We start from the raw sequence: 14,685 nt of genomic DNA, 5'->3' as shown, positions 1-14,685 counted from the left end.
TCATGATAAATTGGGTTTGCACTGAAACAAACAAGGAGTGGAAAAAATAATAAAAATCACCCGACAAACAGGCCTGTCACGATTACAAATTTTGCTGGGCGATTAATCGTCTCAGAAATTATTGCGATAAACGATAATATTGTTTGAAATTTGACAGGTAGTGATTATTGTCAAATTTAAGCTCATAGCTTAGCATCTTAGCGTAGCTGCTTAACGATCCAAAAACGCAATTTTGAACGTTTAAAACGGATTTTAAAGAGGAAAGAGAAAGGGAGGGGTCAGTGAACAACCGGAGTTTAGCCTTTTCTCATCCAGTGTCTTCAGTAGAAAGAGAGACACGAAGAAACGATAAAGCCGATAAATGAACATGAGGTTGATAATTTTCATTTATCATGCGATTAATTGATTTATTGTTTATCGTGACAGGCCTATCGACAAACACAACTTTTAACAAAATAACAACTATGCAAAAAGTGAATGTGCGTCAAATCTTCTTACTAGTGTGAATGTTGTGTTCAAAGCTATAAAATAATGATCAAATGTATGATTTATTTTAATTCCTCACCCCAGCTCTACAAAGGAGGCCTTGAGGCTGTCGAGAGGTGCATGCGACAGAGACAGCATGGTCATAACATCCTCCAGGAAACCCACCAACAGTTTGCGATCTTCCTCCTGTAAACATTTGACAGTGTGTTTATGTCAGTGACATCACGTGGACTCGGAAATCATCAGAATGAGCAGAACTGAGTCACAACGTTTTTTGGGGGGTAAAAATATTTAAAGTTGACACAAAACACATTATTTCTGACCTTTGTTACACATAAGTGCTGCAATATTTTGTGAAACTGAAACAAAATGTATGATAATGTTTCTTAAAAATGGATTTCCTTTCATGGGAATGAAGAAAACCCTAAAGTGAAACAATATTTACTTTCTTTATACTGAAACACAAAAGCCCAACAGATTTTTTTTCTATTTCAAGCAAATTTTCTTTAAAATATTTATAGTCATTAAGATGAAAATCCTCTAACATATTTACATTTTAAACATGCAATTAGGTCCAAAGAACATGAAAAATTTGAATGTAAAGGTTAGCTAATAGGCAGATGTTAGTTAGTAGAGATTGTCTAAAAAATAAAATTATTTTATTTTGATTTTTTATGACAATAAACAACTTTGTTGTCAGCACTGAAATGCAAGGATACATCAGGAATGATCTGAACAACATTACTTATGTATATTGTGAAGAAGGTGGGTCCTAAGACCGAACCTTGTGGCACACCGTTATTAACAGATAACTGGAAGACTAAGCTGCTTTGCATTTAATTTTCTACATAACTGATAAATGCTAATTTAATCTGTGTGATTATAAATTTAGCACAGCTAACTCTCATAGCTACACTGTGATCCATGTTACAAAAACTGACTGGTTTATGCTTACAAACATTTTCTGAATAGGTTCTAAGAATCATAAAAATAGAGATAAGGAGAAAAAAGTAAAAAAGCTGGTTCTTCACTGTAACATCATATTAATTCTTATATTCATTTTTAACAAAACAAAATGTCAGTTTGGGGAAACAATCACGTATTTTTAGTTAAATAAAACAGACTTTTTTTTAGAGAAGCATCAAAAAAGTTACACTGATAATCGAAAGGAACGTTAAGAGCTAACTGAGACAAATCTTAAAAAGTAAAAAGCATGAGCAGATTTGCAAACTCATCCCTGCACAGAGCTGAACGGTGGTTGTGTTCAGTTACCTGGTTATAACAGGTCAGCACTCCAGTAGCATAGATGGGGACTGTAGCTTTGGTGAGAATACCGTTCCCCGCACAAACATCTGGAAGAAAAATTTTATCAGGACAAAACAGACAGCGTAGAGCTTTACCATCCATATTAAAATAAAAGTCTTACAGAATACAAATTATATGAAATATTGACATAAAATATGTTTAAATCATAAACCAAATCGAAAAGTTGGGACACTAAACAAATTGTGAATAAAATCTGAATGCAATGATGTGGAGATGGCAAATGTCAATATTTTATTCGTAATATAACATAGATGACAAATCAAAAGTTTAATCTGAGTAAACGTAACATTTTAAAGGAAAAATATGTTGAATCAAAATTTCACAGTGTCAACAAATCCCAAAAAAGTTGGGACAAGTAGCAATAAGTGGCTGGAAAAAGGAAATTGAGCATATAACGAACAGCTGGAAGACCAATGAACACTAATTAGGTCAATTGACAACATGGATGGGTATAAAAAGAGCTTCTCAGAGTGTCAGTGTCTCTCAGAAGCCAAGATGGTAAGAGGATCACCAATTCCACCATTGTTGCGCAGAAAGATAGTGCAGCAATACCAGAATGGTGTTACCAGCGTAAAATAGCAAAGACTTTTAAGTTATCGTCATCAACCGTGCATAACATCATCAAAAGATTCAGAGAATCTGGAACAATTGCTGTGCATAAGGGTCAAGACTGTAAAACTCTACTGGATGCTCGTGATCTCCGGGCCCTTAAACGTCACTGCACCTCAAACAGGAATGCCACTGTCAAGGAAATAACAGAATGGGCTCAGGAATACTTCCAGAAAGCATTGTCAGTGAGCACAATCCACCGTGCCATCCGCCGTTGCTAGCTGAAACTCTACAGTGCAAAGAGGAAGCCATTTCTAAGCAAGCTCCACAAGCTCAGACATTTGCACTGGGCCAGGGGTCATTTAAAATGGAGTGTGGCAAAATGGAAGACTGTTCTGTGGTCAGATGAGTCACGATTTGAAGTTCTTTATGGAACACTGGGACGCCATGTCATCCGGACCAGAGAGGACAAGGATAGCCCAAGTTGTTATCAACGCTCCGTTCAGAAGCCTGCATCACTGATGGTATGGGGTTGCATGAGCGCTTGTGGCATGGGCAGCTTGCATGTCTGGAAAGGCACCATTAATGCAGAGAACTATGTTCAGGTTCTAGAACATCATATGCTCCCATCTAGACGTCATCTCTTTCAGGGAAGACCCTGCATTTTTCAACACAATAATGCCAGACCACATTCTGCAGCAATCACAACATCATGGCTACGTAGGAGAAGGATCCAGGTACTGAAATGGCCAGCCTGCAGTCCAGATCTTTCACCTATAGAGAACATTTGGCGCATCATAAAGAGGAAGGTGCGACAAAGAAGGCCCAAGACGATTGAACAGTTAGAGGCCTGTATTAGACATGAATGGGAGAGCATTCCTCTTTCTAAACTTGAGAAACTGGTCTCCTCTGTCCCCAGACGTCTGTTGAGTGTTGTAAGAAGAAGGGGGGATGCCACACAGTGGTAAAAATGGACCTGTCCCAACTTTTTTGGGATTTGTTGACTCCATGAAATTTGGAAACAACAGATTTTTCCCTTAAAATGATACATTCTCTCAGTTTAAACTTTTGATCTGTGATTTGTGTTCTATTCTGAATAAAATATTAGATGTTGGCACCTCTACATCATTGCATTCAGTTTTTATTCACAATTTGTTTAGTGTCCCAACTTTTTTGGAATCCGGTTAGTACATACATACACACACACACACACAAGGAACCACTCACAATGTTGCATAAATCTGTTTGCAAAAATGTGGCCTCGTTACATATTTTATTGTTGTTGAATTATAAAAATATGAGTCTCTGAACAAAACCCATTTCATAAAAGGCCACAGTACCAAACTAAATGACTTGGCATCCAAATGAAACCGAGCATCTCTTTAGAACAACAAAAACATGTTTGGAATTAGAAAAAAAAAAGAGACAAAGAAGGGGAAGACCCAGACGCGACTCCAAATAGCTTGTTTGCATCGATGGTGTTTGCGTCTAAACTCCACCCACTTTTTTTTTTTCTTTAAGGTTGAGAAAAATCTCTTGGAATTAAAAAAAACTAGAAAACAAGCCAAAGAGTTTCCCTTACCAACATTCTCTTCAGAGAGTCGGAGAATCTCCTGGAACTGTGGCTTCACCTAACAAGCATAAGACTGTATCAAAACATCTGTAAGTTGTTCACATATAGTTTATATTAGAGCTTTACCGTAAAAATGTAATGAAAGAACAGAAAAACTATCATTTTCAGATAACTTGCATTAAAACAAACAGCCCGTTGGTTGATTTAAAAAACGAACATGATAAATTCACTGAGCTTCGGTTTATTTTCTCATAAAACTATGTTCCAACAACAACAATCATCATTTACTTCAATATTCAACTATGAGGACACTTTTACATTTCTAAAACAAAAACTATGAATGTGCTCACAAGATTAGATCAAAACTGAATGAAACTGCACCAACGTCAGAGTTGTTTATTAAGGTCAATACGGAGTTTGTTGTGACGTGACTTTACCTTCGTGTTGGTGAAAATCTTGCCAAATGTGCGACAGAACCTCCAGAAAAAGCGAGAGAACTCGTGAACGCACGTCGACGACGTCACGTTGATGCGGCCCACGATCTCTATGAGCTGAGGCAGTCTGGGAAAATTTAAATAAATAAATAGTGCATGCATACTTGAGCTTAACCATTTCAATATGTTGTTACAACCCCACAGCCTGAGCAAGTTCAGCTTAAACGTGACAAAATGTTGTTTTTTCAGAAAGTCAATGGGAATAGCAGTCAAATGTAAAAAAGTTGGGTGTAAACAACTAGAATGGTGCAATAAATTTAATTATAGGGAACTGGTTGTTTGGGAGGTTCTTTAAGATCCTGTTCATGTAATGACAAAAACATTCTGCAGGCCTGTCACGATAAACTTTGCTGGGCGATTGTCTCAGAAATTATTGCGATAAATGATAATATTGTATGAAATTTGACAATAATTAGTAATTATTGTAAAATTTAAGAAGAAATGTTGGTTAATTTGTTGTGTGTGTAGTAACTTTTTTCCACCACCGGATGGAAGTATAAGACTGTTTGAACTGAAGGATGGATAGTGAGGGAGTGAGCAGCGTGTCTCTTTAAGAAAAATGGGAGGGAGGCCCCCTGACGTGACATGCGATTCTCAAAATGGCGGATGCTCTTTAGCATAGCATTTTTCACACAAAAGCTTTCAATTAAAAAAAAAATCCGTAAAAAAGTTCTCAGCTTCTTTTTGCAGAGAAAAACTTTTTACACATAGGTACAAGTTTCAACTGTGAATTTTGGAGCTTGGACAAGATGGAGATCCCCCCCCCCCCAATGTTGGCCTGTTAGCTTAGCTCGTAGCTTAGCTGCTTTTAACAATCCAAAAATGTGATTTTGGATGGTTAAAATGAGTTTTAAAGAAAAGAGAAAGGGAGGGGTCAGTGAAGAGCACCGGCGTTGAGCCTTTTGTCATCCAGTGTCTTCAGTGGAGAGACACGAAGAAACAATAAAGCCGATAAATGAAAATGAGGTCGATAATTTTCATTTATCATGCGATTAATTGATTTATCGTTTATCGCGACAGGCCTAGCTGCAACTTTCAGGACTAGAAGAAACTACAGCTGACTTTGGCTGAACTTTTCAAGCTGTTACAGTTTTGAAAACTAAACAGAAATGAGCAAATTCGTAAGATTTTTAAGGATACTTTTGTAGATTGTGACATAATATAATGTTTAAAAACACATTTTTCTTTATTGGCTTTTAACCTAGAGTGAGTTAGCATCTCTGTCTTAATGTATTATTTTACTTGTGATGCTCTTATTGTTTTTTTTTACATATATTTAGTTGTTTTTATTGTTTTACTGTTTTTTGTTTGTTTCATTTTTGTACAGCACTTCGGACGGCTAAGTTTAAGTATTTAAGTACTTATATGTTTTGTGAAGGTTCTTATTAACGTAAGGGATAGAGACAATCGATGTAAAGCCCTCTGAAGTTACTTACAGTTGGTTGACCACCCATAGCAGGCTCTCCCAGCCCGTAGTTCCTTCATGCTCCAGCTGGTGGTCGTAGAGAAGCAGCAAGGTGCTTAGCATCTCTCTGCTCCCAATGATGGTGGCCACGTCCTGCAGGGGAGAGGCTGGTCTGGGGAACCGGGTCACTGCAAGACCAGAGTTCCACAAAGTGCAGTTCATTCACCACTGAACACAAGCATCTGCTGAGAGTCTGCCACCCTCACATCTGATCTGTATCGTACCTTCTATTGCAGGTATGTCTCTGTGGAGTTTGGTTTTACTGCTGAAGGGTGCGTTCTGCAGCACCACGGCAAACAAAGGTGGGATGAGAGACTGAAGGGCTGACAGAAAGATGTGCAGCTTGTGTTCATCCAGACCGTGTTCACCCTGCTGCAGAAAAAGGATCCATCAAGCAAACTAGCTGAGTAAATCACAAAGATGTTCAGCCAAATGAGAGTCAGGCGTCACTTTTACTTTGAGCAGTTTCTCTATTCTTGCCAGCAGAGAAGGGATAAGTGAAGTGTGCAGGGTGCCCAGCTCTGTGGTCCAGGCAGCAAAGGCAGGGATGAAGACTTGGTGGACTGCATTGACCACTCGCTCCGATGGGTCCCCGAGGGACAGAAGCATCAACTCAAAGCCCTGCAGTGAACGACAAAGGAAGAGCGCAGTGCATACACAGAAAAACGCTGCTGGATGGCAACAGGAACCAAACAACAAGAATATCTAAACACTCAGGACCGGCTGCTTTGGTATCGTAAAACTTGATGAATGTTTTCTTGTAAACAATTTTACCTGGGGGTACTTGTCAGAGTCATCAATGTAGCCCATGATGATTCCCAAACTCTTGACTACTGCCTCCCTGACCATGTCAGCCTTGTCCTCAGCAAGCATCTGCTGCAACATGGACAACACCAGGGAGCTACGAATCTCCTTCTGAAAAAACAGAAAGGTGAAAGTGAGTCCGTTAATTCTTACGTGATCAACACTGGCGACAATTTTTCATTTTTCCTCTGCACAATCTGTTCTTACAGGCAGGTAAGGAGATAATGCTCCGCAGGCCTCCGCCACCAGCAATCTCCTCTCAGGATATTTGTGGTTGATCTGCGAAGGACAAAGTCAGACAAAAGAAATGCTGAAGATAAAAGAGGAATAAAGGAAGGGAGACAGACTGGACGGGAGCCAGGGTGGAATGGAAACACGGTGTATCACAAACACGTTGACCCTGTGGAAACCACAGTTTGTCTTTCTCTGCAGATTCTCAGCCTCCAGACTGCCGGCAGACGTCGTTGCCACAGCAACAGATTTAGTTTGTGACACGGGAGGCAATAAAAACAAAGCTGCTATCTCATAAATTACAGAAGATTCTCACAAGGTATAATTAATCTTCTTCTTTCGGCTGCTCCCTCCTTCAGGGGTTGCCACAGTGAACTATGTCGCATGAATGGATATTATTTTTACACCGGATGTCCTTCCTGACACAACCACAGCCCTCTGTGTGGAGCAGAGTTGCTATCTAGGGTGCCCGGGGGAGCAGATGGTGGGGGTTAAGGGCCTTGCTCAAGGGCTCAGGGTAGGGCAAATGAGGGTGGAGGCAGGTGTGGGTGCTTCACCTTTCACACCCACATTTTGAGGTTGTCGGTACTGTGAGATGAACCAGCAATCTTCTGATCACAGGGCCACCTTCTCCAACCTAAGCGCCACCACTCCCCTATTATATTTACTGTTTCAGCTACTATTTAGCCGTTTTATGCTAATTTAAGCTTTTTCAGCTAATTCCACATTTTTTGCACTCATTTCAACTTTTTTCAGACTAATTCACCAAAAATGTTCTCACTGCACTTGTAATTTCAGCTTCTTTCTGCTTTTTTAGCTACCTTTCAGCAGCTTTTTTTTTATTTTACAAAGTTTAGCTTTTTTCAGATAATTTTAAACTTTTTACTGCTCATTTCTGCTTCTTTCAGCAAACATGATCTTTCTGCTTTCTTCTGCTAATTTAAGCTTGTTCTACCTTTTCAGCTATTTTCTTTTAGCATTTTTCTTAGCTAATTTGAGCCGTTTTCAGATAAATTCAAGTTTTCGTGGTGATTTCTGCTATTTTCAATTTGTTATGCTCCTTTCAGCTTTTTTCTGCAAGTTTCAACCTTTTTTGCTATTTCAGCTACTACTATTTAGCAGGTTTTATGCTAATTTTAGCTTTTTAGGCTAATCTATATATTTGGAGCTCATTTAAGCTCTTTTTACTTACGGTAATTTAAGCTTCTTTCTGCCTTTTCATCTACTTTTCAGCTATTTTTGCTACTTTAAGCAAATTTTTTTTGTGTTAATTTCCTATTTTTTGTGCATATTTCTACCTATTTAAACTAAATTCAGCAAATGTGTGTTCTTTCTGCTTTCTTTGCTAATTTAGGCTTGTTCTTTAATTTCAGCTACATTTCAGCATGTTTTTAGATAATTTCAGCTGTTTTTCAGCAATAAACATTCACACTGTATTTTCATTTTAAATGCAATTTCTCTACTTAAAACCATAACCTCTCAGAATAAATGATTTTTAGATTTGGCCCAGCACCGCCCGATTCTTCTGCTGGATCCAAGTTTTGGTTAGTTTAAATAAATAAACTAGGAGCAGCTGAGTTTGGTGAATAAATGTTTGGAAGTTAAAAATCCCGATGGTTTCTGACTCGCGGGTTTCCTGTGCAGAGGAACCACAGTTCTGTTGGACAGACTATAATTAATACAACTTAAAAAAAGGTATAAAAGTGACTTAATTAAATGCTATTATATTACCGTACCTGTTCCCAGCACTGAGGAAGAAGCTCAGCCTCAACACGAGTTGGACCCACGTGTCTTGCAAATGCAACACAACCTGTCAAAATCATTTGTCTTAAGACAAAAAGACAAATATATATAAAAAATAATAATTTTAGGAAGATGCTAAATCAAAAAGAGAGATAAATGAGCAAAATATGTGATTTTTTAAAATATTTGCAATATACATAGAAACATGCACACCTCTGCTCATCATCTGGTCTCTTGATGAGATTAAAGAGGATGTGCAGAAGCTGGTCCCTCTCTTTAGACTCTGGATGAAGGCAAGCTGTGCACAAGATGAGGGGAATCAACTCCTGATGGAGAGAAGACGAAGAGATAGAGATCAGTTCTACAGTTACACTCAAAGAAGTCGAACAGGCCAGTCTGTGAAGTAACAGGAATAATGATCATGTGCATAAAACATTAAGGGAGAATCAGGAAAAATAAATAAATAAAAGGAGTTTTTGTTAGAATGCCTTTCAAACGGCTGAAAACACTTACCGTATACACTTTATTTGGGGTTGCAATGACTCATTTGGCTTTAAAGTCACACAGTGAAAGATTCATACCATAGAAGCTTATAAAGTGCATGCACACACACAGACTTGGCTGGATTATTGACACACACACACACATCGCAAAGTTGCTTTCCCAAAACTGAGCTCCATCCCACAGTTCAGGCAGAGTTCATGGACAACTTGAGCCAGAAGGGAGAGCTCGGTTGCCCTTGATTCAGGGCCTCCATGGCCAAACTGTGGTCAGCCCTACATTCCCAACACACATCCACTGAAATTAGAGACTGCACACAAAGTAAAAATATATTTTTTTCAAAACTGTTCTTTCTACTCCTTTCCCCGAGAAGATCTCACACTTTCCTACCAAGTCCTGGAGGAACAAGCAAAACCTCAATACTGCAGGGCGGACACATGGGCACAGCAGAAACGAGAGGGTAAAGATGTTTGTGATTAGTCATTCGCCCAGCGCTGAACTAAATTTATAAATTCAAAGTCACGATGGACGACTTTTACAAAGTCAAAAACAACAATAAAGTGTCGGAGGGTGATCTTTAAGTGCTTAATTACAAGTTCTATTGTGGAAAAATACAGTTCAAGTGTTTAAAACCAGAAGAAGAAAAAAATGGAGTTAAACCAAATTAAACTTTGTTCTGTTCTCTTCAATTGAACAAATATACTTTGAGTCTTCCCAGAGTTCCTAGCTTTAAAATAAATAAAAAAACATCTGAAAAGTCTAAAACCATGATGTTACGGCTCCATTTCGGTATGAATCGTTGTATTAATGATCCAAAAGCTCTTTGAGGAGGTTCAACATCTGACCAGTCCATGGTAAACATTGTGGCAACTCAACGTGGACAGAATGATGCCCGGATCCAAAAACAGCAATCCTCAAAGAGCAGCGTTTTACACAGCGAGACCAAAGAGCCAGTATGTGTCAAACTTTATCTGAACTGAGAAATACGTGTGCCACAGTCCTTACTACCGGTACCCTTTCCTTCTGGAGGATCAATTTTTGTGTGGAACGTAAGTATTAGATATATTTTTGTGATCCATTACTTTTAACCTGGAACTATATTTCATAAGAAGTGTACTAATACACAAAAACCACTAATGTCTTAAATGCCAGATATTTTCTTGATGCATTCGGATTCATGGTTTTATCACTTTATAAGCTTTAAAAGTTCTTTATGAGTGTTCTTTATTCAGAAACTCAGAAGAAAGGTGCCAAGCTAAGTCCTAAGTCCTTCATGAGGTTGTGGGTTCGATGTCTTAAGCTAGAATCTCCCTGGGCTACGACTGTTGGAGAATAGTTGGAAAATCAAACAAGACTTGGTATATTGGAAGAAAAAATAAGTTGAAGATTCACTGAATTCAAAGTAACCAGCAAGTTGCAAAGCTAATCTTTTTCTTCTTTCAGTTTTTCCCTCTTCAGGGGTCTCCACAGCGACTCGTCCTCCTCCATCTCTGGCCTCACTCCAGCTACCTCCATGTCCTCTCTAACTGCATCCATTTATCTCTTTCTTTGCCTTTTTCCTGGCAGCTGCATTTCTAACATCCTTCTACCAATGTAATACGCACTGTCCCTCCTCTGGACGTGTCCAAACCACTGTCCCTCCTCTGGACGTGTCCAAACCATCTCAGTCTGGTCTCGCTAACATTATCCCCCAGTTGTTCAACCCGTGCTGCACCTCTGATGATCTCATTCCTAATCTTATCCATCCTCATCACTAAGGAGAACCTCAACATCTTCATTTCTGCCACTTCCAGTTCTGTCTCCTGTCTTTTTGTCCATGTCTCTCTCTGCAGACCATACAACATAGCTGGTCTCACCACTGTCTTGTAAACTTTTCCTTTGACCTTTGCCGACACATTTTTGTCACAAATCACTCCTGAAACTTTTCTCCATCACTCCATCCTGCCTGGACTCTCTCCTTCACCTCTTTACCACACTCCCCATGTTCCTGGACAGTGGACCCCAAATCCTTGAAGTCCTGCACCTTTGTGACCTCTGCTCCTTGTAGCCTCACTGTTCCACCTCCTCCCTCTCATTCACACACATGGACTCTGTCTTACTACGGCTGCCATTCATTCCTCTTCTTTCAAGTGCATACCTCCACCTCTCCAAGTTCTCTTCCACCTGTTCTCACCACAGATCATGATGTCATCTGCAAACATAGTCCACGGGGATTCCTGCCTGACCTCATCTGTTAGTCGGTCCATCACCACAGCAAACAAGAAGGGGCTCAGAGCTGATCCTTGATGCACTCCCACCTCCACCTTGAAGCTAGTTGTGCAGCTAATAAACAATAATAAAATCACGGTCGATGTTTGAGTGCACAACTTGCAAAATGGCATTCTTGGCTGTGCACATTGTTTTGTTGGCTACCCTCCACACATATACTCTCTTCGGCTTGCCACCTTGCTTATGATTCAATCAACTGGATTACACTTTTGAAATGATGATCTGATAAAGACCAGTTTTCAATGATTATCATTTATCAGCGCAGTTTTAGACGTGGACAATTAGGGCTGAAGTCTTGGCTTTTTCTGTAAGAGGAGCGCACCCATGCAGGTGTCAAAACACAACTCTTGAGAGGGGTTGGAGATGACTGCAACTAAACTAAGAATGGCCAAGACGGGTTCGAGACACCAGCAACACACACTATTTTTGAACTTGTTCAGAATTCAACAAGCCTTCTCTCTGCAGTTCACTTGAGGAAATATAAAAAAAATCCTGCCAACACTTGGAAACAATTTAAAGACTGTCACAAATACCATTCGCTAAGTAGTCACCAGCAGTTACCAGTGAGATATCACCGCAACTCTAAAACCTTTTCTGGTTCCCAGTCACTCAGTGGTTTGCGTTAATATTTTTCATTCAAATCATAACCAGTGTATTTTATTTAATAATATATGTAAAGGAAGCTAATCTGTTAAACTGCATTAATGCTCTCTACAGTTAAACAATTTAAAGGATCACAGTACAGTGACATACTGTAGGTGAAATTAAGAAAAGACTAATATAATGGTGACAAGAGAAAAAAAGCAGAGTGGTCTTGTGGTATGAAGAGAAACGCAACGTGTTTACTGATTTACAGAGTCTGATAATCCAGACAGGTGGCAGGCAGGCTCCATCTATCCTTTTACCGTTGCAGGTCAAACACCTTTTGTTCTTACGCAGGTATCACATTTAAACATCTCCGGGTGACTCTTCACGCCGATGGTGGTTACGAAGCTTTAAGTAACGCACTGGAGGTGCGAGCAGCTGCATTTATGTACGAATATATGGTGTCATGATTCACAAACCCAACGGACACAGGGCAAAGTCCATGCCGCTCAAGGAGGACTCCAAAACCTTATTGCGCTTCTTTTAATTTCTCACCAGACTCCTTTCAGTTTGTTTACGTTGATTTTGTTAAAAGATTAGACGCACCCCAACGGTCTTGGGTTGATTACACCTACATAACCCTGTGATATGCAAAGCAGGCCAACCGAGAGCTACCATAAGCAGATTTACGTCCCACAGAAACTCAAGTTTTGTGGCTTCTTGAGTTTCAACACGGTGCAAACTGTAAGCACTTAAGTGTTTGTGTGCGTCCATGTGTGCAGAAATACAAACTGCATGCAAGTAGTGCGATTACACAGAACCTCTGCACAAACATCAGGATTATAGTTCATAGGAAGCAAGAGCTTTAATTAAAACTTTCAACACTAGTTCAGTTACGTTGGAAAATTAGGACAGTTATTAAAATGCATTTGTTGATCACAGAACATGTGCAGATTATTAATGCCTGTTTAAATGAACAGAAATAATAAAATGTAAAATTAAAAGCAGTATTTTTTTTAGGGATTACAGCTTTATCCTACTTAGGCCTGTCGTGATTAAGAATAAATCAATTAATCGCATGACAAATTAAAATTATCAACCTCATTTTCATTTATCGGCTTTATCGTTTCTTCGTGTCTCTCTCTTTCTACTGAAGACACTGGATGATAAAAGGCTCAACTCCAGTGCTCGTCACTGACCCCTCCCTTTCTATTAAAAAAATAATAATAATTTTAACCGTTCAAAATCATGTTTTTGGATCGTTAAAAGCAGCTAAACTGAGAAGCTAAGCTACGAGCTAAGCTAACAGGTCGACCTCTGGGAAAAAAAAAAAAAAAACGGTCTTGTTGAAGCTCCAAAATTCACGGTTGAAACCCGTGCCTACGTGTAAAAAGTTGTTTTCTCTGCAAAAAGAAGACGAGAACTCGTTTACTGATTTTTTATTAAAAGCTTTGTGTGAAAAATGTTATGCTAAAGAGCTCAAACCACACCGAGCGTCCGCCGTTTTGAGAACCGAAAAACAGGAACGAGACAGCCCGTGTCACGTCAAGGGGCCTCCCTCCCATTTTACTTAAAGAGACACGCTGCTCGCACCCTCACTATCCATCCTTCGGTTCCAACTGTCTTATACTGCCGGCCGGTGGTCGAAAAAAGGTACTACACTCAAATAAACCAACATTTTTTCTTAAATTTGATAATAATTACTAATTATTATCAAATTTCAAACAATATTATCATTTATCACATTTTTTTCTGAGAATTAATCTCCTAGCAAAATTTATCATGACAGGCCTAATCCTTCTTATAAATCAGTTGATCCGATTTTATAAAGTTAACTGAAACCACATCATAAACAACTGTCGTTAGATGCTTGACAGTTTAAAGCTGCGGCAAATGACAAAAATAAAAAACATGAGCAAAAAAGAATAAAGACACAACAGAGTTTAAAACACAAAACACAACCATGGCCAAGATGAAGCTAAAACTGCTTCGCTACAAACCAAAGTTTAATGTAAATGCGTTGGAGCGTCCATTAGCAGTTGTAGCTTCAGAAGCCGGTTATTATTCTTCTCATGTCAGAAACATGCAGATGAGAGCGCGTGAAAGACTCACCTGGCAGAGATGTGCAACCATTCTCTAGAAGAGAGGCATGCATGAGAGCGAGAGAATGAGTGAGACGAAAAGAGAGAAATTAAAAAATAAAAATAAAACCAGTGAAGGCATAAAAGGCAACGAATGTGCGTGGGCGACAATAAACAGCGGAAGAGTAACGACGAAGGCAGGAGAAAACAAAGGCCTTCATGACAGAAGGTGACAGTCCGAATCAATAGATTAGACACAAGTCAGCAGGGACTGCGGAGGATTCATGGGAATCCTGAAACAAACCGTGCAGAAAGAACAAGCCTCTCTAAAGGTTTAGTAGGTCAAGAACATTTGTTTGATTTTTCTTGCTTGAATACAAATATCCCGACAGGAAGTCCACAACTCAGTGTGCATCACGCCACACCTAAGCTGAACTTTGGGAATGATTTAGAACTAAAATCAAGAAAGAAACAATGAAAACTCCTGACTGAGAGAAAAAAAAACAAAAAACATTTTAGAGCATAAAAATGAGTGGTTCCCAACTCTGGTCCTTGAGGAACACCATCCTGCATGTTTTA

General features: G+C 39.2%; 1 protein-coding gene across 1 annotated transcript in view; it reads right to left on the bottom strand.

Moving 5' to 3' along the window:
- Nucleotides 1–8,954, bottom strand: part of relch (RAB11 binding and LisH domain, coiled-coil and HEAT repeat containing) — a 19,303-nt gene extending 10,349 nt beyond the window's left edge. The window contains exons 1-11 of the mRNA XM_037694124.1: nucleotides 8,885–8,954; nucleotides 8,665–8,755; nucleotides 6,905–6,976; nucleotides 6,668–6,808; nucleotides 6,350–6,514; nucleotides 6,118–6,265; nucleotides 5,865–6,021; nucleotides 4,372–4,495; nucleotides 3,944–3,992; nucleotides 1,759–1,838; nucleotides 566–672 (exon numbers count right to left, since the gene is read on the bottom strand). Coding sequence (XP_037550052.1) covers nucleotides 566–672; nucleotides 1,759–1,838; nucleotides 3,944–3,992; nucleotides 4,372–4,495; nucleotides 5,865–6,021; nucleotides 6,118–6,265; nucleotides 6,350–6,514; nucleotides 6,668–6,808; nucleotides 6,905–6,976; nucleotides 8,665–8,751 — 1,130 coding nt within the window. The 5' untranslated portion in view covers nucleotides 8,752–8,755; nucleotides 8,885–8,954. The remainder of the gene's footprint in view (nucleotides 1–565; nucleotides 673–1,758; nucleotides 1,839–3,943; nucleotides 3,993–4,371; nucleotides 4,496–5,864; nucleotides 6,022–6,117; nucleotides 6,266–6,349; nucleotides 6,515–6,667; nucleotides 6,809–6,904; nucleotides 6,977–8,664; nucleotides 8,756–8,884) is intronic.
- Between the last annotated feature and the right edge of the window lie 5,731 nt (nucleotides 8,955–14,685).

The sequence above is a fragment of the Nematolebias whitei genome, chromosome 20 (genome assembly GCF_014905685.2).
Source record: "Nematolebias whitei isolate Nwh7 chromosome 20, NemWhi1, whole genome shotgun sequence".
In the NCBI taxonomy this organism is placed as follows: domain Eukaryota; kingdom Metazoa; phylum Chordata; class Actinopteri; order Cyprinodontiformes; family Rivulidae; genus Nematolebias; species Nematolebias whitei.
The sequence above is the reverse complement of the archived record's forward strand: the minus strand, read 5'-3'. Positions and strand labels throughout refer to the sequence as shown.